This window comes from Meriones unguiculatus, chromosome 14 (genome assembly GCF_030254825.1).
Source record: "Meriones unguiculatus strain TT.TT164.6M chromosome 14, Bangor_MerUng_6.1, whole genome shotgun sequence".
In the NCBI taxonomy this organism is placed as follows: domain Eukaryota; kingdom Metazoa; phylum Chordata; class Mammalia; order Rodentia; family Muridae; genus Meriones; species Meriones unguiculatus.
Window position 1 is genome coordinate 87,114,387 of NC_083361.1, and position 22,829 is coordinate 87,137,215.

Consider the following 22,829-nt stretch of genomic DNA (forward strand, 5'->3'; position numbering starts at 1 on the left):
AGAATATGAATAATGGCACAAGAATAGAGCAGGATGGAGACAACATGCACAAGGCCACAAGTGGAAAAAAGCAGTCAGGAGCCAGGCCTTAGTTCCAGATACTAGGCTAAGACCCCAAGCTTTGTCCTTGTAGGTAACGGGAAGCCACTGCAGCGTTTAAAACAGACAGTGCAGCTTGTCACTTGAAAGGCGGCTTTGGAGCTCCAGTGTAGACTGGATTTAGGAGGTAGCTAGAACTCAAAGATCACACTGTCTACTCTAGTTAGCAAGAAGATGGACATAGCAGTTAGAATGGGATATCCCAACTATGATTTGGCTGACTGAATTTATGTAAAGGTAGAAGGCTATATGAGGGTGGTGCTCAGCTTTTTGTTCGGGCTATATTAGCTGATAAAGAAATTTGAGAGAAATTGGATTGGAGAGGTGATGAGTTCAGGATTGATGTGTTAGAGGTTCCTGTTTTGTGAGAGGACAAGATAAATCAGGCAGGTAGGCAAGAATGAAGGTCTAGAGCTGAGGAGACAGCCTTGCAAACTGTTAGCGTAGAGTAGGTATTGTTAGGGGAGAGGCAAGAGGAAGCCATTTAAAGCTAGTGAATAATCTGAAGAACAGGAGGGATCGGTGTCTGCATGTCTGTATGCCATGCCTAGTAAGGCCAGAAGAGGTCATCAGAGCCCTGAGAACGAGAATTCCAGATGGTTGTGAGCCATGGGAGTGCTGAGCATCCTACTCGGGTTCTTTGGAAGAGCAGCCAGTGCTCAAGTCCCTGAGAGAATAGTTTAAAGGTATTTGGAGAATCTGCAGAATATGGAGGAGTAAGTTCCAGGAAAGACGAAGATTCAATACTAATTCTGGCAACCCAGAGATATGGTAACTGTGTATAGGCTTGAGGACAGAAGCTACGCTGGAGTGAAAATGAAAAGGAAGCAAGCAGGTAGCCGGAGCACCCCACTGGAAAGTGAGGGTGCAGGGAGAATACGCACACACCCTCCCCCTGCTGTCTTTTCCAAGAGAGGTTCATGATGGGGAGGGAGGGGCTCTTCCCAAGCTGATTAGTGGGAGAACCGGAACCAGACTGTAAAGTGGCTCCGTTTTCCCTGCTGCCTCCAAGCCTTTAGCAAGTCTTAAGTGGCCTGTAGGGACAAAGCACTTAGCATCTGTGAAATCTAACCAGCCCATCCTCACACACTTCCATCCCTGCTGACTTAGCTGCAGATCAGAAAGCATCCACCAGGTGGCTCTTGCCTTAGTGTTGGAATGCACAGGACCCAGGCTGAGGCCTGCAGGGGGCGTGGGAAGATTACCAGAGCAAAGTGTTTCTGACCGAGAGTAGGCTCCAAATCACGTGTCCCTCTCACACCTTCCAAAAACTTTCAAATGATTTGATTTAGATGAACAAAAGTGTCAGAATAACTCCACATAAAGCAGCATCTGTTCTGATAGTGCAGAAGCTTAGAAGAGTGTCACATACAAAGGCTGGTTCTAAGCTTTGAGGGAGCCACTGGATGGAGTTACCTAGAATATGAGGCAGCCTGAGCTCCTGTTACTTTGTGTAAAGGGGCATCTAAAATTGCTATAGGTACCTGTCCCCTTAGGTTACACCAATATTACTTGAGCGTGTGTTAAAAGATTCCTAGTTGAGAGTAGGTCTGGAAACGGGACCACAAATATCAACAGTTAACAGAATTAGAATTGGGAGGCACTGACTGAAGGGAATCTTAGGGATTCCTGAGATCCTCTTCCTGATTTCTAAAGTATTGCTAGGCAAGTTTTCCAGCATGAGCAGAAGTGAGTCTGATAGAGCTTTTGGTGTCATCCGTCGGTGACCGCGGTAGAAAGGACTGGCAGGTGTATATGGAGAACTCCTTTAGTGCTGTGTTTGTGAATGCACATTAGCAAGGCCTGGCTGTGCATGGGGTACGCCATGTTTGCTAACACTCCCAAAGCTTCTGCTTCATCAGGTAGTCCAAATTAGATGTCTCAGATCTGTGATCCATCTGGATTAACTCAGCAGGTAGTGTCCCAGGAACCCCAACTCTAGCTGCCTTTTAAGTTTCTGAAGCCCTGGGGAACTGAAAGGGCTCAGATTTGATAAGTCTTTTACTCTACCCACCCCCAAGAGACTTAGCAAGGAGTACAACTGCCTGGTGTGTATGTCTGCATGTGTATGTGCATAGTTGCTTACTGACTGATGAGCTCAGGACATGCTGAGCTCCTGGATGGAGCACGGAGCGTCTGCAGATTCTATCTGGTGCTGTACAGGTACCCTGGGGAGACCTGACCAGTGTTTCCCTCATTCTGAGGAGGCCACAAAGCAGAGTCAGACCTTCCCATTGAAAGTGAAAATTCGAGGCTGCAGAGATAGCTCAGTGGTTAAGAGCACTGGCTGCTCTCCAAAGGACCCAGGTTCAATTCTCAGCAACCACATGGCAGCTCACAACTGTCTGTAATGCCTATTCCAAGGTATCTGACACCTTCACACTAATGCACATAAAATAAACAAATTAAAAAAAAATAAAGTTGAAAATTAGGGTCTGGAGAGACAGCTCAGAGGTTCAGAGCACTGGCTGCTCTTCCAGAGCTCCTGAGTTCAATTCCCAGCAACCACATGGTGGCTCACGACCATCTATAGTGAGATCTGGTGTCCTTTTCCAGCGTGCAGGTGTACATGCAAACACAACACTGTATATAAATAATAAATCTTTTTTAAAAAGTTGAAAATTCCTGTGCTTTATTAGGAGCCATTATACTCCACCCCCAGTCACCTTTGCTTTCTTGCTCAAAGTTATTGTTGCAAACAAAACCCTTTTGAAATATGTAGTCAGAAGTAATGCAGAGCACAATAAAGGTCACAGTAGGTGAGTGTGTGCTGGGAAGAGACAGACATGAGCTAGCAGTGTGGTGGACACTAACTGAAGTGGTGTGCTGAACTGAAGCCCAGGCCGGTAAATCCGAGCTGATGGGTGGCTATCTGACAGAAAACCCAAAGCAGTTAGTGTATCTGGGTTAATAAGTTCGTACATGTGCTCTGTGAGGTCAGTGACCAAAGGCAGGGGTGGCAGAACTGCCTACACCTTGAGCATCTATGGTCCTATGAGAGCTTTGACGTGCACCGTGAAAGGAGTTAGCTGTCTGTTTAGGAAGATGTTGGATAGTAAAATGAGACTGCATGTGGGCAGAGCTAGAACTGCAGTGAGTGTTGGTGATGATGGAATAAATTCAGTATGGGTGGAATGAATGGAGAAAATTTTAACTGGGAATGTGCCAATTTGTTGCTAAAAAAACATCTCAGGTTTTACCAATGAGCAGAACAGACTCATGTTCCTAGACAAGAGACAGGGTTCTGCCAATGTAGTGGAACCTGGCAACAGCTTATTTTTTTTTCCTCCTCTTTTCAAGATAAAACCAGAACACTAAGCTTTCTACCTGATTGGGTGATTTCTCAGTATTCTTCACAAATCTCTTGCTATAGTCTGGCTTCTTCTGAAAATGGGTCAACTACCATAAGAGACTCCTGGTTACTTTCAGATTTGATACTTTAAAAAACTGGGTGTGTGGGTTGGAGAGACGGCTCAGAGGTTAAGAGCATTGGCTGCTCTTCCAGAGGTCCTAAATTCAATCCCCAGCAACCACATGGTAGCTCCCAACCATCTATAATGAGATCTGGTGCCCTCTTCTGGTGTGCAGGCACACATGCAGGCACAACACTGTATACATAATTAATAAATATACATCTTTTTAAAAATTACAAAAGAAAAATCTCATGTAATGGAAGTTTTGGTTTCTTTAAAAACTCAGTTATGTTATGTAAATATGTGATCCTTTTAATCTCAAGTGTGGGATTTTAGTTTGGGCTTTGATTTGTCCACAGCTGGGAACTGTCTCGTGCAGGGCGTGGTCTTTGACCTCCTGTGGCAAGGAGAGGGGGAGTGGTCTAGAGCTCTGAGCTATAAATGTGAAAGCTCAAAAAGAGAAAGTGTGTCCTGAGGTGGTGTGTGATGAGTGGCAGTTTGGAGACAGACAAAGAAAGAAACACAGGAGCTTGGAGGAGACTGAGGCTTTTGCTGTTGACAGATAATTGTTGATGGAGAATAGCCCTAAAAGAACCCACTGACCCCTAAATGGCCAGGAGAAGTAAAGGGGTCTGTGCCCCGTCTCCCCACTAGCCTTCTCTTCCCTACCTAGGGTTGGGGGGTTGAAAGGGAGAGGCTTTAAGAAATTTCAAACAGAATAGTGTTTTAAAATGAGCACAAAATCTCAAGGGAGCTGAAAGGGATAGTGCAGTAGTTAAGGCACTGGCCACTCTTCCAAAGGACCTGGTTGAATTTCCAACACCCTCATGGGGGCTCACAGCCATCCATAAGTCCAGGTTCCCGGAGTCTAATGCACACTGCAGGCCTCTGCCTGCATCAGGTATACAAGGGGTGCAGACATACATACAGGCAAAACACCCAAATACAGAAAGTTAACCTATGTATTTTTAAAAGTTTATTTATTATGTATACAATGTTTTGCCTGCATGTGTGCCTGGAGGCCAGAAGAGGGCACCAGATCCCAGTATAGAAGGTCGTGAGCCACCATGTAGTTGCTGGGAATTGAACTCAGGAGCTCTGGAAGAACAGCCAGTGCTCTGAACCTCTGAGCCATCTCTCCAGCCCTCCAAGTATGTTTTATACTCTCCAACCAAGTATTTTTTAATTTCAAGGCTGAGGATGAAGCTCAGATGTAGAGCACATAGGCCTTGCACTCACTCCTTAGCTCAGTAAAACAACAAAGAAATTATCATTCGACCCCCTCCTTCCTTCAAAGACAACAAGAAAATCAGTTTAGGCTTTTTAAAAAGAATACATAAAGATGTTCTCTTGGTACCACACAGCCTGAGGTCATGCTGTGTTGGGTGCTGTGCTCTGTGGGCTGACCTTGGATCACGTGGATGCTTTTAAAGGAGAAGTCAAGAGGAGGCTCCTGCACCGAAGTGTTCATATAATCCCGTTTGCTCATAGTTCAGGCCATCATTCATCAGGTGGAAGCATGGGCCCTGGGAGTCTGGGTTCAGCCTGGGAAGACAAAGAAGAGTGAATGTTCCAGACATGGAGAGTCTACCCTCAGGATTCCCCACAACCCTCCACACTGCTTTCTGTTCCCTAGAGCTCTAGGCCTGCCTGGCTGCATTCCATTTAAAGATACTGGTGCTTTCATGTGTAGTATACTTCTTTCTTCTCAGAGCAACTTCATGGCACTTCCAACTCATCTGACAAAGCACCCACTTCTTATGGGGGTTTTGTTTGTTTTATTGACATAGAGTCTAATGTAGCCCAGGCTAGCCTTAATCTAATGATCCACCTGCCTCAGCCTCAATTCTGAGATTATGGGTATGCACCATCACACATGGCTATAGCACCATTTCTATGTTCCAGATGAAGAAACTGAGACCCAAAGGGTAAAGGACTTGCCCAGAGTTAAGCCGAGTCAGTTGTGGACAGCAGTAGTCATCTCCAGAATCCTACTCTGACAGCCCTCTTGCTACTCCACAATAGTCACCGTGGAGACTGCCCTGCTGCCTAGTCTCTTGATGTCAGCTGCACTACTTTATTGCTCAACAAGCCCTTAAGTCCTTCACTGCAGTTGGTGTCTGAGAGCCCTTCGCTGACACAGTTAGCCTTGCTGCCTGCTCTGCGCAGCTTGTCTATAGCCCTTTTCATCCGAGAACCCTGCTTCCAGTCACATCTTGGATGTAACCACATGTATAAACAGAAAACCAGAGTCTACCCTCACTCACCTGTCACTGAGGCCTGAAACTCCACCATTAGGGATTCATTCCTTTGGGTTCAGGGATTGTTCCCTGTTAAAATGGAAACACCCCCAGAGAGAGGTGAACACAAAGTTATCAGTCATTTGTTATGTGTGACGTGTCTTATCCAATCCTTTCCAATATGTTAGGTAAAGTAAAGCTGAGAACAGGTTTTTCCTGGAGACTAGAAAGAGCTGTTGAATACTACTCACCTGGGATGAAAAGAGCGGAAAAACTCTTTACCAAGGGCTGTTTTTGTTGCTTGTGGATTATAGAAACAAAACGCAAACAGAAAAGATATGTCTCTAGGCTAGACAACCTCTTTGCACTACACACTGTTGTAACTTCCTCTGTCTTACTTCCTTGCTTTCCAGAAGGATGAGGTTTACAGCAATAACATGCTCATAAAGCAGGATGCTTTGGAGAGCAGTGCTGTAAGACAGACAATGCAGTCACAAATGCAGGCCTCACATAGGATTTTTGAGACAGATAATTTCAAGATTGTAGGAGCTCTGTAGGCTAATGACAAGGCTCAGCAGGGAAAGGCAATTGCTGTACAAGCCTGGAAATCTGAATTTGATCCTGAAACACACTTAATAGGAGAATCGACTCCATAAAATTGTCTATGACCTCCATATACTAGTCTATACACACATAAGAAAATTAATAAATAGATAATTTTAGGAGCTATAATTTCAATAAAATGAAATGGGTGAAGTTAATTCTACTATTTTACTAAACTCAGCATATACAAAATATTTTACCATGTCATCAGTATTAGGAAGTACTGAACTATTTCAGAGATCAACTCAAGATGATCTAGCTACCTGTTGAGTCAGGTGCTTAACTGCCACATATGACTACACATATGACTAGTGGTCACCAAACTGGACAATGCTGATACAGAAAATTAAAAAATGGAAGATAAGAGCTGGGCGTAGTGGCACACTTTTAATCCTAGCACTCAGAAGGTAGAGGCATGGTGATCCTTGAGTTGAGGCCAGCCTGGTCTACAGAGCAAGTTCCAGGATAGCCAAGGCTATACAGAGAAACCCTGTTTCTAAAAACCACCACCACCACCACCAACAACAACCAAAAACAAAACAAAACAAACACCAAAGCAAGAAAAGTTAAGAAACAGGAGATGTATCAGGAGTCTCAGGACTTAGTTATGACATCCCTGGCGGCCAAAGCACAAAGGGAAACCTTGCAGTACTCATAGGAATCAAAAGAAGTTAGTCTGTATGCAGAGACAATGAAATTGGCAGGCACTATTCAAATAAATTTTGCTTAGCCAAGAGGTACATCTGTGCTCTAGGCATTTGGGACACTAAAACCAGAATATTTTGAGTTTGAGGCCATCTTGAGCAACACAACAAGACACTGTCTCAAAAACAAACATGCACACGCACACAAAAGTGAAGGACACAGTTGAGAATCCAAAGACATAGCTGGGGATTCGAAGTGGCGGGTGAACACAGGAGGCTGAAGTGGGAGGATCATAAAGTTAAGATCTGCCTGGGTTATGTATATAGTGAAAGCCTATCTCAACAACAATAAAGCCATAAATGCAGCACAAGTACACTTCTTTCTCAGTAATTTAATAAATGCAAGAACAGACTTATCAAGTTTGGAGGAATAAAAAGATTATTTTGAACACTCCTCCATTGCTGGTGGGAGTGCAAACTTGTACAACACTTTGGAAATTAATCTGTCAGTATCTCAGAAAACTGGGAATAGTTCTCCTTCAAGACCCAGCTATACCACTCCTGGGCATATATCCAAAAGATGCTCTACCATACAACAAGGACACTTGCTTAACTATATTCATAGCAGCTTTATTTGTAATAGCCAGAAAGTGGAAACAATCTAGATGTCTTTTAACCAAAGAATGGCTGAAGAAGGGGAAATAAAATAGACATCTGAAGAAGACGGGAGGGAGGGAACTGAATGAGAGAGGGGATGGGGATCAGGCGTGGGGAAAGGGCGGAGGGCTGGAAGAGAGTACTGAAATCAGTGTGTGTGTGGTTCATCTCTGGGAAGGGGGAGGCTCCCGGGAGTCCATGGTGTTGACTCCAGCTGAGACTTCCTGTAGCCGGGGTCTGGAGCCTGAAGTGGCTGCCTCCTACAGCCAGGAGAGACTTCCCGTGGAGGGAGGTGTACACCAACCCCCGCACAAAACCCAGACAATCCATGACTGGCCCATTGAGTCACACACCATCAGAGCACATCACTGACACTATCAATAACATTCTACTGTTCCTGCAGACAGGAGGCTAGCGGAAATCATCTGAGTGGTTTCACCCAGCAGCTGATGAAAACAGATGCAGCGACCCACAGCAAAAATTTAGGTGGAGCTCAGGCAATCATTATGGAAGAGGAGGAAGGACCGAAGGAGCCAGAGAGGTCAAGGACTCCACAAGGAAACCTACACAATTAACTCACCTGCACCCATGGGGGCTCAGAGACTCAACCACCAACCAGAGAGGATCCACGGGGCGGTTCTAGGCCCCCCACATATGTAACAGGTGTACAACTTGGTCCTCATGTGGGACCTCTGATAGCAGGAGCAGGGGCTCTGTTGGACTCTGTTGCCTACGTTTGCATCTCTTTCCCCTAACTGGACTTGTCTAGCTTCAATAGAAGATGTGCCAGTCCGACAGGCCAAGGCAGGCTAATACCTATGGGAGGTCCACCCTTCTCTTGGAAGAAAAGTAGAGGGCACAGGGGGAAGGGAGGGAAGATGAGAAGGAAGAACTGGGAGGAGAGAAGGGAATGGAACTTCCTAACGGGCTGTAAAGTAAATTAAGTAATTAATGAAAGAACACACAAACAAGAAAAGGGGAGTATCTTAAGCTGGCAATGGTAGTTGCATGCCTTTAGTGCTAGTGCTTGGGAGGCAGAGGCAGTTGGATCTAACAGGAGTTCAAAGCTAGCCTGATCAACAAAGAGAGTTCCAGGACAACCAGGGTTACACAGAGAAATGCTGTCTCGAAAAACTAAAGTGCGGGTGTGTGGTGGGGAGAACGATTAGCAGTGTCACTGGGCATAGTGGCACCCAGATATAACTTAGCACCTAGGAAGTGGAGGCAGCATCGCCAGGAGTCGACATCCTTAGCTACACAAGAAGTTTGATGGCAGACTGGCAACAGTAGACCCCTCAACAACAATAGAAGTAATGGTCTCAACTGACCTTTTGGCAAGTGTCAGCCTGAGTCATACAGCATCAGAATTCTGGTGTTTGACGGTCTGCGTGGACCTGGACTGTTCATTAGGAATAACTGAATCTTTAGATAGCAAGTCTACGAGAAGGATGTGGTAACTTTTTAGAGACAAAGAACTTGAGTTGAAGGCTGAGAGATTAGTGGGCTGGAGAGGCCTCCAAAAAGCCATGAAAGCGCGATAACGGTGTGGAAGATCTGGAGTGGGTTTCCAACTATGCAGCAGGGCAGGTTCCAGGCCAGCATGGTGGCATGCTCTTTTAAAGCAGGACTTAGGAGGTCGAGGCAGGAGGATCTGAGTTCAGAGACAGCCTAGTCTACAGATGGATCTCCAGTACTACATAGAAAGATCCTATTTAAAACAAAAACAAAAACAAAACAAACAAAAAACAAACAAACATGGACAAAAGGGAGATGTTGGGCTCTATTTGGGAGTTGCCATTTCTATTACTGGAGATTGACCATTATGGGAAGCCAAGGAGGAGGGGGGGAAGAAACACGTCATTGTCATGAAGGAAGATAGGGCATAGCAGTCTCCCTTCCAGCTGGGAGGGAGAGGAAGACAGGATAAGTTCAGGATCAGCCCGGGCTACAGAGTGAGATCCTTTCTAAAAACCAAAGTAGCTGTGGTGGCTTACACTTGCAATCCTACTACTTGGGAGGTAGAAACAGAAAGATCACTTTGGGATCTATGCGGTTCCATTGACAAAGTGAGGGGAACAGGGACTATTTCTAACAGGAACTCAATAACTGACTCTTTGGTCTCCCCACCCCTGAAGGGAGGAGCAGTCCTGTTAGGCCACAGAGGAGGGCTTTGCAGCCAGTCCTGAAGATACCTGATAAAACAGGATCAGATGAATGGGGAGGAGGTCCCCCCTATCAGTGGACTTGGAAAGGGGCATGGTGGAGATGAGGGAGGGAGGGAGGGACTGGGAGGGAATGAGGGATCGGGACACGGCTGGGATACAGAGTTAAAAAAATGTAACTGATAAAAAAAAAAAAAAGAAAAAAAAAAGACAATAAAATGTCATTTGGGTGAAAAAAAAAAAAAAGAAACAGAAAGATCAGGAGTTCAAAGTTATTCTCAGCCTCAGAGTAAGTCTGACGAGTCCACTGGCCTACAAGAACTGTATCTTAAACGAAACAGAAAAAAAGGGAGATCTGGAGTTGACAATAGAGATGAAGACCCCCTAAGCAGCAGCAAAGTCAAGCTTGAAGGAACACATGGGCAACATGGCAGAGGTCCTCACTGCCCTGATTGGCAGGTGTTTTCTAAACCATGCTAGATTAATTTAGGCAGTTTCCTTTTGGATTAGGAGAATCTATAGGCATTCAACAATGACCCCCACCCGCTCCCCATGCTGTTAGGAATAGAATATACAGCTGTTGCACATACTGGGCCGGCAAGCTCTGCTACTGAGCCACATCTGCAACCCCCAGTCTTCTGTTGTAGAACTAGAGGAGCCTAGCTTTAGCAGCTCAACCTACTTTAGTACCCACATTTTATTTATTTAAAAATTTATGTGAAGGGCTGCTTTGCCTGCATGTATGTTTATGCACCACTTATGTGTCTGGTGCCTATAGAGGCCAGAGGTCAGATCCCCTGGGCCTGGAGTTAGAGACTGTTATGAGTCATCATAAAGGTGCTGGGAACTGAACCTGGGTCCTTTGGAAGAGCAGCCAGTGCTCCTGAATGCTGAACTATCTTTCTAGCCACTCTTTTTTTGTCTCAGCTGACTTCACCTACTGAGTAGCTAAGGATAACCTTCTAAGCCTCTTAGCACTTCCCAAGTGCTGAGATTATGGGAGTCCACTAGGCTATGCCATTTACCTACAGTAGGTTTGATGTCTTGGGGAGACTGAATCTTTATCCTCAGACTAAACCCTAGATTGGAGCCTGAGTTCCTACTACTGAACATGTATTATGTATTTATGGTTGTCAGCCTAGCCTTTAACAGCTGAGCCATCTCTCCAGCCCATGGACCTGTATTTTAAAATCCCAAAAATGCTTTTCCTATTTTTCGGTGACTAGAACTCTACTGCAGAAATTATTTGTGTAGTAGCAGCTTCCAATCAATCTTTCTGAAGACTGAAGTAGAGCGCTAAGATGGTAGATGGCTCTGCTTGTCGGCAGCCGGCGCTGTGTCTTATTCTCCATCACCGGAAGGACTCGGCTGCTCAGAGGCACTTGGGGAATGGGAGGCTGCCCAATACACTGATCTCTGCTGGGGCAGAGCTGACCCTGAGCTATTCTAACAACTGGCTACCAGGTCTAGCTATTTCCTTCCACAGCTCGTTCCCAGTAAGATATCAATTCAATTCTGCAAGTATTTGCTCAGTACCTGCTGCCCTGTGCCTGACCAAAAGGAATGAAGCCAAGGAACAAACAAAGCTCAGTGCTTTCCCTGCTGAGCCATCTCTCCAGCCCCATGTGCCGTCTTATACAGTCTTTAAAATTATATATGTATGTATATTTAGTATACTTACATTATATATGTATATTTAAGTTGTGTGTGTGTCTGTATGAGGGTGCCTATGGATGTCAGAAGGCAGCATCAGATCCCCTGGAGCTATGGTTACAGGTCATTGGAGTCACCTACAGAAGGTACTAGGAGCTAAACTCAGGTCCTCTTCAGGAGTAGTGCATACTCTTAACCACTGAGTCATCTCTCCAGCCACACTACCCGCCCCCCCCCCCATCTTGAAATTGGTTCTCACATATCCTAGGCTGGACTGGAACCCATATGGCCAAGGATGGCTTTCTGCCTCTAGTTCCTAAGTGCTAAGATTACAGGCATGTGCCACCATACCTAGCTTTGTAAAAATCTTTTTCGTCCAGAGAAAACAGATGATTTTAATTTATCAATTTAAGTGTTAAATCTGGCAAGAATCAATGATTCCTATTCATGGTCTTTCCTGTTTTGTTTTAGATTTATTATTTATACTCTGCCTGCATGTACACCTGGACACCAGAAGAGGGCACCAGATCTCACTATAAATGGTTTCAAGCCACCATGTGGTTGCTGGGAATTGAACTCAGGACCTCTGGAAAAGCAGCCAGTGCTCTTAACCTCTGAGCCATCTCTCCAGCCTTCATGGTCTCTCCTGTATTCATGTCCTTTGCACTAAAATTGTACAGTTCCACCCTACTCTGATGCTGAGCTCAGCATTTGAATTAGCCAGTGAGATGCTGATAAAAAGAAGAAAAGAGAAGATTTAAGGTTCTGTTTTGGGCACCCAACTCAGGAAGGAATCTTTTAACTGCAAGGCAAGAGCTCTAGCACTGAGCTTCATTTCTAGCCTGGCAAGTAGGAGCTCTATAGAAGACTTGCTCTCCTGCTCTCTGCCAATGCCATGAGAACTGGCCAGGGTGCTAGAGGAAAAGGAGACATGCAGGCAGCAGAGGTGAAAATGAGCCAATGACCAGCTGAGTGCATGAGTGCAGTGCTGAGTGGGATTACACCTGTAATCCCAGCACCCAGAGAGGCAGAGGCAGGCGGATCTCTGTGAGGCTGGCCTGGTCCAGGACAGAGAAACCCTATCTTGAAAAACCTGAAAAGAAAAAAAAAAAATAAAAAATAAAAAAAAAAGAAAGAAAGAAAAAGAGCCAATAACCTCAGCTGAGGAAGGCTTAGACTGGTACAGTCAGCTAACTTCCTGTGCTAAGACTGGGAGAGTCACATAACTCAGAAGTGATTGAAGGCCAATGTACAAACTCAGCCAAGATAAGAGCCATCCAGGTAACTCAGGTCATCAAAGTAAGAATAAATACTTATTGTTTTAGGCCACTGTGGTTTGGATGGTTCGATACACACCAATAGCTAACTGACTCATTCCCCAGTTGCACTTTGGACAAAACTATTATCATGTTTTCTTGCCTGTGTAATGCAGACAAGCCCTGCCTGAAGGGGATGGACTACAGCGGATACTCAATAAATGGAAGCAGCCATCCTGTCAGTACTTTACCGTGTCTGTTACCAGGGGTCTGTGTGTGCCAGGGCAAGTGCTCTAGAACTTAATTATACCTTCAGCCCTCCACACTAATTTCTTCTTTATTTATTTAGTGTTTGTTTTTTCCCTGTAAACTTGAGGACAGGGACAAGAAGTGAGACTTCTGTTTTGATAAACATTACATACTGAATTTGACAAAGACTGGGTCCTGGCTTGATGGAAAAATGGAGTAATTAAAGAAAAGAAGGAATAAATGATTACTTAAATGTGTCACAGAGAAGGCCTGACTTCCTTCTTAATATAAAATCAATCAAGCAATCAATCAATAATTTAAAAAAAACTTAATTTTTAAAAAACTGTAGATATTGTCAGGCAGTGGGGGCACACCCCTTCAAGCCCAGCACTCAGGAAGCAGAGGGAGGCAAACCTCTGAATTCGAGGCCAGCCTGGTCTACAGAGTTAGTTCCAGAACAGCCAGGGCTACACAGAGAAACCCTGCCTCAAAAACCAAAGCCAAAAAAGTGTAGATGTTAATATGGTAGCTGACATCAAGTCAAACCACATAAAGATATACAGCAGATGCAGGAACAAAGTCTTAATTTCTACCAAGAGTTTGGTACCTACTAGAATACATATAAAAGACCCTACATCTTTATAAATAAACCCTGTGTGTTCTTTGTAATTCAGTATTTTTTCTTTTCAAATCCCTGCATATCCTCTGGCCTTTTTAAACAGCTGCTAAGTGGTACAGAGCACACACGGCATTTTAAACGTTACTGTTCACTCAACCAGTCCCAGGTTGACAGGAACTTCCAGTTTGGAGAATTACTAACAATTTGAATTTGCTTTATTGCCAGCCAGTTTCTGCCCTTTCTCAAGCATGTTTTGACACAATGTTGCAGAAGACTTGGAGCAAAAGTGAGATGAGGAAAGCTGATAGGAGACTGAGAGCCTAGCTCAAAGGGGGTTTCTGTCTCTGGGCTGAGTAGGGGGAGCAATGGATGCTATAAAAAATTGGCTACACAGCTAACTTTTTCTGGAAGATTACATCCCCAGGTGCTAAAGGAAAGCCCTAGGATAGCTTGGCTCCTGCCTGCAATGACTTTCATATCTTCTCCATAATCTGCATTCAGCCAAATCCAACAGCTCACAGTAAGGTTCCTGCATTCCCATGGCCTATCTGGTTGAAAGATTACCTTTCTACTTCAGTCACTGTGGTCTCTGCTACGAGGAATCTCTGCTTGACTCCCCCTCATAGCCTTCCAGGAGCCTACCCTGACTTAGGTCTCCAGCTTGTCACAGAGATGTCCCCACCCTCAGTTTCTCTTTTTCTGCAGGCCTTCCGTCTTCTCACCCTTCTCTCCTCAGGTCTGATCTCTACCCTCTTAACTCTCTGCATCCCTCTCCTACCTTGTTCCCTCTCTTCAGCCATTACTTCCTTCTGTTCTATCTCTCCTTCCCAGTATGATTCATGTATCTTCACTGGGAAGGGGAACACCAACCCACCCACAAAAACTGCAACCCAAATTTATGCTGCCCACGAGATGTGCAGGGATAAAGGGATAAAGATAGAGCGGGTAGATCAGAAATGGAGGGAATGCCCAACTAATGCCTGGCCTAACAAAAGACCCACCCTATCGGACAGTGCCAACCCCTAACACTGCTAAGCTTGTAGACAGGAGCCTGTCAGAGGTGTCCTCTGAGAGGCTCTACCCAGCAGCCAGCAGCGCCTCAAAAACAGATGCAAACATTGGGTGATGCATAGAGAGTCTTGGGAGGAAAGTGGAAGAGAGAAAAGGACCCAGAAGTGACAGGAGCTACACTAGGAAAACAGCAGAGCCAAACGACTAGGGCCCAGAGGGGTTTGCAGAGACTGAAGCATCAACCAAGCACCATGGAGGAACTGAACCTAGGCCCCCTACAAAGTTGTAGCAGATGGGCAGCTTAGGCTTCAAGCGGATCCTCTAGTAAGGAAGTGGGGACTGCATGGGACACAGACTCATTTGTCAGCTTCTAGATCACTCTTCCCCAGTGGCACTGCCATGACAGGCCACCGGGGAAGAGGACACATTCAGTCCTGATACAACTTGATGAACTGGGGTGGATGGGAAAGGGAGCTCCCCTTTCTGAGGAAAAGGGGAGGGAGGAAGAGGGAGAAACGGTAGGACTGGGAGGGGAGGAGGGAAGGGGCTACAAGGATGTAAAGTGAATAAAATAAATGAGAAAAAAAGCTCCCCTTTCCAGATTGCTCTGAGGAATGTGGTTTCTTTCAACTTTTCACTTGTTGTTCACGCTTCAGGAGCCAGTCTGAACTTTTCTGAGAAAATTTCCTTCTCCCTAAACCTGGATGTGGAATCTCTCTGCTTGGCTCTCCTCATACCCTATACTTATCGCCATGGTAGCGCTTAGAACACTGTAATTATCTGCTCACTGTCTGTCTGAGCAGAAGCACCAGCAGGTCAGGAACCACGTTTTTCTCATAGTTGGATGTCACAGTCTACTCACCACCTGACTGCCACAACCAAAGAAATGATAGAGAAGGACATAAGGCTCTCTAATCGAGGGATCTGCCATCGAGGGATCTGCCCTGGTCCTTTCTCAAGAAGCGACTGACAGACCTCTAGAGGGTAAGTACAGTCAAAAGGTATAGGCTAACAGAAGGAAGAGATGACCGTTCCAGGGGCTTGGGATGTAGCATGTATGGGATGCTGGGTTACCTTCACTACCATTCCCCACAAAAGTATTACAAGTGTTACAGCTGTGGGCAAAGGCCAAGTCTCCATGGCGAATGCTCTAGTGTGTGCTCAGACATCTGGAAGACCATAAAGTGATATAAACTAGAATGAGAAAAGGGAGTATGCACGGTTAGAGTACAGGCTGCAGAGGGAGCAGAAGCTACCCTGAGACATCCCCTTATTCTAAAAGCAGCAGGAGGCTGGAGAGATGGCTCAGCGGTTAAGAGCTCTGGCTGCTCTTCCAAAGGTCCAGAGTTCATTTCCCAGCCACCACATGGTGGCTCACAACCATATAATTATCTGGTGCTCTCTACTGGTGCACACGCAGGCAGAACACTGTATAAATAATAAAAATAAAAGCAGAAGGAAGCCACAGGATATACAGTGAATTGGAGTTAAGATGAGTGAATAATAACAGATTTTCATTGGTTGAACTACAGAAAGTACCTAGAAGGGAGTACAGGAAGGATAGGATAGCAGCTAGGACTGAATAAAAGGCAGAGGCAGGATGATCACAAATTTGAAGACAGCCTGGGCTACAAAGGAAGACCAAGTCTTTAAACAAAAAAACAAAACAAACAAACGAAAAACCCAAAACAGTGGGGCTGGAGAGATGGCTCAGCAAAGACACTTTCTGTTGCAGAGGCCTGAGCTCAGTTCTTAGCGCCCACATTGGTAATTCACAACCACCTGTAGCTGCAGCTCCAGGGGACCAGATGCTTTATTTTATTTTATTTTATTTTTAAAGATTTATTTATTATTTATACAGTATTCTGCCTGCATGTGTGCCTGCACACCAGAAGAGGGCACCAGATCTCATCATAGGTGGTCATGAGTCACCACTTATTTGCCAATTTGTTTGGAATTGAACTTAGACCCTTTGGAAGAACAGCCAGTGCTCTTAACCCCTAAGCTATCTCTCCAGTTCACAGCTATATGAAACACATAAAATAATATATTTTTAAAAAGACATTTATGCCAGGCAGTGATGGCACACACCTTTAACACAGCACTCAGGAGGCAGAAGCAGATCTCTGTGAGGCCAGCCTGGTCTACAGAGAGAGTTCCAGGACAGCCAAGGCTACACAGAGAAACCCTGTTTCGAAAAATCAAACTGAATGGGCTCGGTGCCACATGCCTGTAATCCCAGCACTCAGGGAGGCAGAGGCAGGAACGTCGCTGTGAGTTTGAGGCCAACCTGGTCTACAAAGCAAGTTTAGGACAGCTAAGGCTACACAGAGAAACCCTGTCTCAAAAAAACAACAACAGAAAGAAAGAAAAACCAAACTAAACCAAACCAATCCATCAAACAAACAGAAAGACCTTTAGGTAGGTGTGGTAGTACACACCTTTTATCCTAGCAGTTGGAGAGGTAAAGGCAGATCTGTCTCAAAAAAAAAAAAAAGACATTTAGGCACCTACCATGAGGTGAGTTTACCACCTTTGGAAGTGAGGGAATGAAGGGAGGTAGATTAGATCAAAACAAATTGCTCTATGTCTAAAATTCTCAAACAAGTCGTTCATGGTGGCGCATGCCTGTAATCCCAGCACTCGGGAGGCAGAGGGAAGTGGACCTCTTGAGTTTGAGGTCAGCCTGGCCTACAAAGTGAGTCGAGGACAACCAAAGGTCACACAGGGAAACCGTCTTCAAAAAACTACAAAAATATTTCTCTAACAGTAAAAAAAAAAAAAAAAAGACATTTAGATATTAAATGGACTACATTAGAAATGGAAGCGTTATTAACGACAGCACTTGGGGGTCTGGCTTGTATACACTGTGGGAACACTGAGTGAGACCCAGGTTTGGTAGGGAGGGTTGGAGTGCACAGACAGATACTGAACTTATATCCTGAAGGAAATGTCAAGGACACAACTGGTTATGCAGACCTGGAGCTTAAGAGATAAGGGCTTGGCTGGAGACATGCAGGCGGCAAATGAAGGTGGGCGATGATGAGTACAAGCAGGGTAGAGTGAGGTGGGGAGCAGAAGACAGCCCAGGAGAACTTTAAAATAGTAAGTGGGCCAATCATGGCCAATGAACCATGGCAGCCTCAGACCACAGGTGTCCTGTCAGCTGGTTTGTTTGTTTGTTTGTTTATTTATTTTGGTTTAGTTTAAATGTGTTTGATTCCTATTGCCTTCAGTCTCTAGTTTCCCTTCTTCATTAATAATTTCAAGGATGTTTTTGAAACTCATTCACGTTGAAGTATGTATAACTCAAGGTGGTCATACAGGTTCCTTTTCCCTAGGGCAGTTTAATCCTTAGGACAAGTACAAGGTGCAGCCAGGTCAAGCTAAACGGAGATGGTTTGATCTTAAGAACTGGAATTTACTTGTAGCTTTGTCAATGGTGTAATGTGTGGCCTTGGGCAAGTCACTTATCTCTGGGTTTCAGTTTTTCAATCTGTGAAATGGGAATAAATATTCTTAACTCAAAGAGCTGTTTTAATAGAAAAAGAGAGGCTGTAAAAGAACTTGTGGAGTTACTAAATGTCCTAAATCTTTTATGAGGAACGTAGAGGAAATGAAGATCTAAACTGTAGCTTCCAGAAGCCGACAAGGCAGGGATGTAGGAGGAAGAGGCTAACTTACAGACAACAGTCATACACGTGTGGCTGGGAGGAACCTGCGGAGTCCCTTTAAGGGGTCTTCTTGCTTGAAAGAGTAAGCAAGGGGGGACTTTTAAGCCCCGTGACATTTTCTACATCTCTAGAAATTAAGGGCTGTGAATTACTCTGATGTGTCCTGTCAGGTGAGTCCTGGTTCTTCAGAGGAAAACCAATGCCATGCCCTGGGGCGATTCTGATTTCCCTTTCTCTGGGACTTGAGACACCCTTACTGGGAAAGCACCATGCTTGCATAGAGGTCCTCGTAAACACTGCCAAAAGAGTCCCGCAGTTTATCTCGAGTGTCGCCTTCACTCGTGAACAGGAATGAGGATTTGGGGAGAATCTCAGGTCTCCAACTGGGAAAGTTGTGGGGTTCCTCCCCTTTCAGAGAGCTCTGGTGTCCTACGATAGTTCTCCTGCTTTCCCGCCCAACTCACCCGCAGTGTCTTACCCTCCGGCTTCAGCGTCTCACTACCTGAGGGTTCCTTAGCGGAACTCCATAGCAACGTCTCCACGCCCTAGACGACGCAGTGACCGTCCTCGTGGTGCCTTCAGGGACTTGTAGTTCTTCGGGACGGGCCGCAGAGGCTGCGGGGTTTGCTGGGATTTGTAGTTCTTGTTATTTTTACGTCAGGCCCGGGATCCGGAAGTAGCATTACGCCTTTTTCCTTCACAGTGGCCCCGGTACTTCCTTTTCCCGGGTCCTCCAAGGGTGCCCAGCTAACAACAGCCGGGGCCAATGAGAGGGCGGTGAGAAGGGGCGGGATCACATTTTAAACTAATCGTGTCTTCACCGTGTGGGCCACATCTCCAGGTGAGGTGTGGTCTGGCGGGCGCGTGGCGGAGCGGTGCGCGGCCAGGTAACCGGCGCGGGCCCTTTGGCTGGGGTGCGGCCTGGGTCCCCTCGGGGGACGGCCGGGCCTGGAGGGGGTGCGGATCGCGCCGGTGCGAGAGCAAGGCCTCCTTCGTAGCCGAGGCTGAAAGGAGAACAGATAAGCGCCCAGGTTTGTGGGAGCCTGCAGTGTTGGAGCGGGTGGGTCTGTTTGAGAGCTTTCTAGAGGGATTACGGCCGAGGAGCGCGGGGTGTCACGGGGTTGTGGGGTACTCAGAGGACTGAACCCGAGGGTCCTGCGACAGCAGGTGCTCGTTTGTGCTTAATGAGAGCAGCAGTGGCATCTTCCGAGCTTCCACTATGTTTCTGACATCGTGTGGCTGGTAGAAGAGAATCATCCTTTTAATTTTCCTAACAACCTTGATCATGTTTTGTAGGTGAGGCTCCAGAGGCTTATGTTTACCTTGGCAAGGGTTGCACAGTTTTGCTCTACCTGGGGGTTTTGGGCGCTGGGCGTAAGTGGTGGGAAGGGGCTGTGTTGGGATGCCCTTTGAGTGTAAACAATGAATTTACCTGCCTCACCCTCGTCTTAGTTTGGTGTGAGAGGCAAGTCAGAAAGTACGGTTTCTGCGAGCACCTTCGAGAATACAAATTTAAGATTTTGTTGCTGTTGCTGTTCTTGTGTTTTTCGAGACAGAGTTTCTCTTTTTAGCCCTGGATATTCTGGAACCCGATCTGTAGGCCAGGCTGGCCCCTAACTCAGAGATCCTCCTGCCTTTGCTGGGATTTAAGGTGTGTGCTAAAATGCCCGGCTGGATACCTTCTTTTGCTTACTTCTGCGATCACACTTGTCATCTGAGTCATTAAGATCTTTTTCCGTATTTGCCTGCCTCTCTAAGAGTGACTATGTATTTGTTACTATATCCTGATGGCTTCTCAAGATTCGAGTGTGGTCATGTCCTTTACTGTATGTCTGGGAATGTTGTATTTTCTTGGGCTGGGAGGGGACAGAAACCCAGCTTACCCAACTTTGTGTTCTTTTTTTCTCTCCCTCTCTTTTTGTTTGTTATGTTTTGGTGCATGGTAGGCCAGCACTGGAATATTGCTGGACTGTATTGTTAGCCCTTTTTGTGTGTGTGTGGTGGTGTTTGTTTTAATTGCAGCATAAAGTTATTCTTTACTTACTTGCTTTAATTCATGCTTATTTTGTTGGCCCAAGTTTAAGTACATTAGGACTAATTGTAAGGCCTGAATCTTAGTCTAAAGCCAGTCCTACTCTCCCAGAGTCATGTTTTACCTGATGGCTCACTAAGAAACATTTTTCTTTAGAAGTGTTTTTTTTTTAAACTTGTGGAATATAGAAGTGGGATGCATGCCTTGAACTAAAAATTCTAGAACTGTGAGGATGCAAATACAGCCCTGCCTCAGATGCCTAAACAGAACTGAGCAAAGGCTGTTTTGATATCTGTGTGTAATTGATAAGAACAGATGGCCAGAAGGGACTGAGGGTGTTGAATTTACCTGGTATACACTAAGCTTAACAAGAAGTGTTCAGATTCAAAATGAGCATTTGCAAGAATGAAACTGTTTCCAAAGGCCAAGAAATCCATCTCAGCGTTGAACTGTTTCCTATCCCCATATTTATTTATTTATTTTGCAGTGCTAGGGCACAAATGTACTTTTAAAAAGGTAGGGGAGAGGGGTGTGCTGGAGAAGTGGCTCAGTAATTAAGAGCTCTGGCTGCTCTTCCACTGGATAAGGGTTAGACTCCAGGAACCGTAGGGTGGCTTACAACCATTTATAACTTCAGTCCCAGAGGGATCTGATGGCTTCTGTGGGCACTGCATGTATGTGATACACACCATTCATTCGAGGCAAAACACTCATACACAAAAAAGAAAATGAAATAAAACAAGCCAGGCACGGTGTTACACACCTTTTAATCCCAGCATTTGGGAGGCAGAAGCAGGTGGATCTCTGTGAGTTCAAAGGCTAAGACTGGGCTACAAAGTGAGTTTAGAATAGCCAGGGCTCTGTAACACAGAGAAACCCTGTCTCGAAAAACTCCCTGTCATACACTCTGACACTACTGGATTACTAAACCGTTTGTCATCCTTTACTTTTTAAATTAAAATTTTAATGGGCTGAAGAGATGGCTCAGCAGTTAGGAGCACTTGCTGCTCGTCCAGAGGACCGGGGTTTGATCCCAGCACCCACACGGGGGCCTCAACTGCTGATAGCTCTAGTTCCCTGGGATCTAGCACTGTATTCTAGCCTCTTTTCAGTTTGATTCTAGCTCTGAGCTTTTCTTTTCTTTCTTTGCTTGCTTGCTTTTGAAGTAGTGGGTTTTGAATCTAGGGTCCTTCACATGCGAGGCAAGTGCTTTGCAGTCCCTCCTTCTTTCCATCTCTCTCTTTTTTTTTTTAAACAATTTATTTAATTTTATTTTCTGTGCATTGGTACAAAGGTATTAGAATCCCTGGAACTAAAGTTATAGACAGTTGTGAGCTGCCATGAGGGTGCTGGGAATTGAACCTGGGTCGTTTGGAAGAGCAGGCAGTGCTCTTAACCACTGAGCCATTTCTCCAGCCCCCCCTCCCTTTTTGAGACAGGGTTTCTCTGTGTAGTCTTGTGTGTTCTGCACTTGCTTTGTAGACCAGGCTGGCCTTGAACTCACAGAGATCCACCTGCCTCTGCCTCCCAGAGTGGTGGGATCACAGGCATGCACCACCATGCCTGGTTCTCTCTCTTTCTTTTCCCCTTCCTTTCCTTTGTTTCCTTTCCTTCATTTCCTTCCTTCCTTCCTTTCTTCCTTCCTTCCTTCCTTTTCCTTCCTTCTTTCCTTTCCTTCCTTCCTTGTTTCCTTTCCTTCCCTCCCTCCCTTCTTCCCTCCCTCCCTTCTTTTCTCCCTCCCTCCCTTCTTTTCTCCCTCCCCTCCCCTCCCCTTCCCTCCCCTCCCCTCCCTCCCTTCTCTTCCCTTCCCTTTCCTTCCTTTCCCTTTGTTTCCTTCCTTTCTTTCCTTTCCTTCCTTCCTTCTTTCTTCCCTTCCTTCCCTTCCTTCCCTTCCTTTCTTCCTTCTTCTCCCTCCCTCCCTTCCTTTCTTCTTTTTGAGATAGGGTCTTTCTAGCCTTCCACACCTGGTTCCTTTCTTTTGAGCTCAGTTTATTTATATATGTGTCAGTTTGGGTACAGTCGGCCAAACAGAAACCACATACCAGTTCTTTTAAGATGAACTCAATAAAGGAAATAGTTTTGAGACTTTGTTGGAGGGCTTACCAAACCAAAAGAAATCTTAAGGAAAGTATTTTGGTATATTAACTGTAGGAAATGGTCTCATCCAGAATTAAGAACAAATAGAGGAAAGTTATCAGACTCCTGAAGTCTAGAGGGATATGGAACAGCTCTACCCGGATTCTCTTGGGGGAGTGTGTGTTGCCTGGTTGCCAGTGGTTTCTTGGGAGCTCCTAAGAGGTCCTTGGAAGAAACCAGTCCTCGTGCAAGCTTGCCCAGCTGATGGTGGGCCAATGAGCTGCCCTGAAAGGTTGGTGTTAGCAGTTGGAAGAAACTGAACAACTGATGGAAACAACTGCTGTCATTGAGAAACACTGAGCCACTAAGGAGAAAGAACTCTTGCTGAAGAAAATAAAGAATGGAATATCTTACAATAGGAAAGCAGAAAGTGAATCAACT

At 45.5% G+C, this 22,829-nt stretch overlaps 2 protein-coding genes across 4 annotated transcripts in view; one reads left to right on the forward strand and one right to left on the reverse strand.

Moving 5' to 3' along the window:
- The window catches only part of LOC110557540 (uncharacterized), a 36,273-nt gene extending 17,373 nt beyond the window's left edge, over positions 1–18,900 (reverse strand). Inside the window, 3 exon segments of the mRNA XM_060367750.1 lie at positions 4,920–5,057; positions 5,780–5,842; positions 18,759–18,900. Of these exon segments, the coding sequence (XP_060223733.1) occupies positions 4,920–5,001 (82 nt within the window). The 5' untranslated portion in view covers positions 5,002–5,057; positions 5,780–5,842; positions 18,759–18,900.
- Positions 18,901–18,991: 91 nt separating this feature from the next.
- The window catches only part of Numa1 (nuclear mitotic apparatus protein 1), a 72,804-nt gene continuing 68,966 nt past the window's right edge, over positions 18,992–22,829 (forward strand). The window contains exon 1 of one of the 3 annotated variants that reach the window (XM_060367705.1): positions 18,992–19,121. The gene's annotated coding sequence lies outside the window, so the exon portion shown is untranslated. Of the gene's footprint in view, positions 19,312–22,829 lie in introns of all 3 variants that reach the window. The other 2 variants (XM_060367700.1, XM_060367703.1) reach the window with 2 other exon arrangements.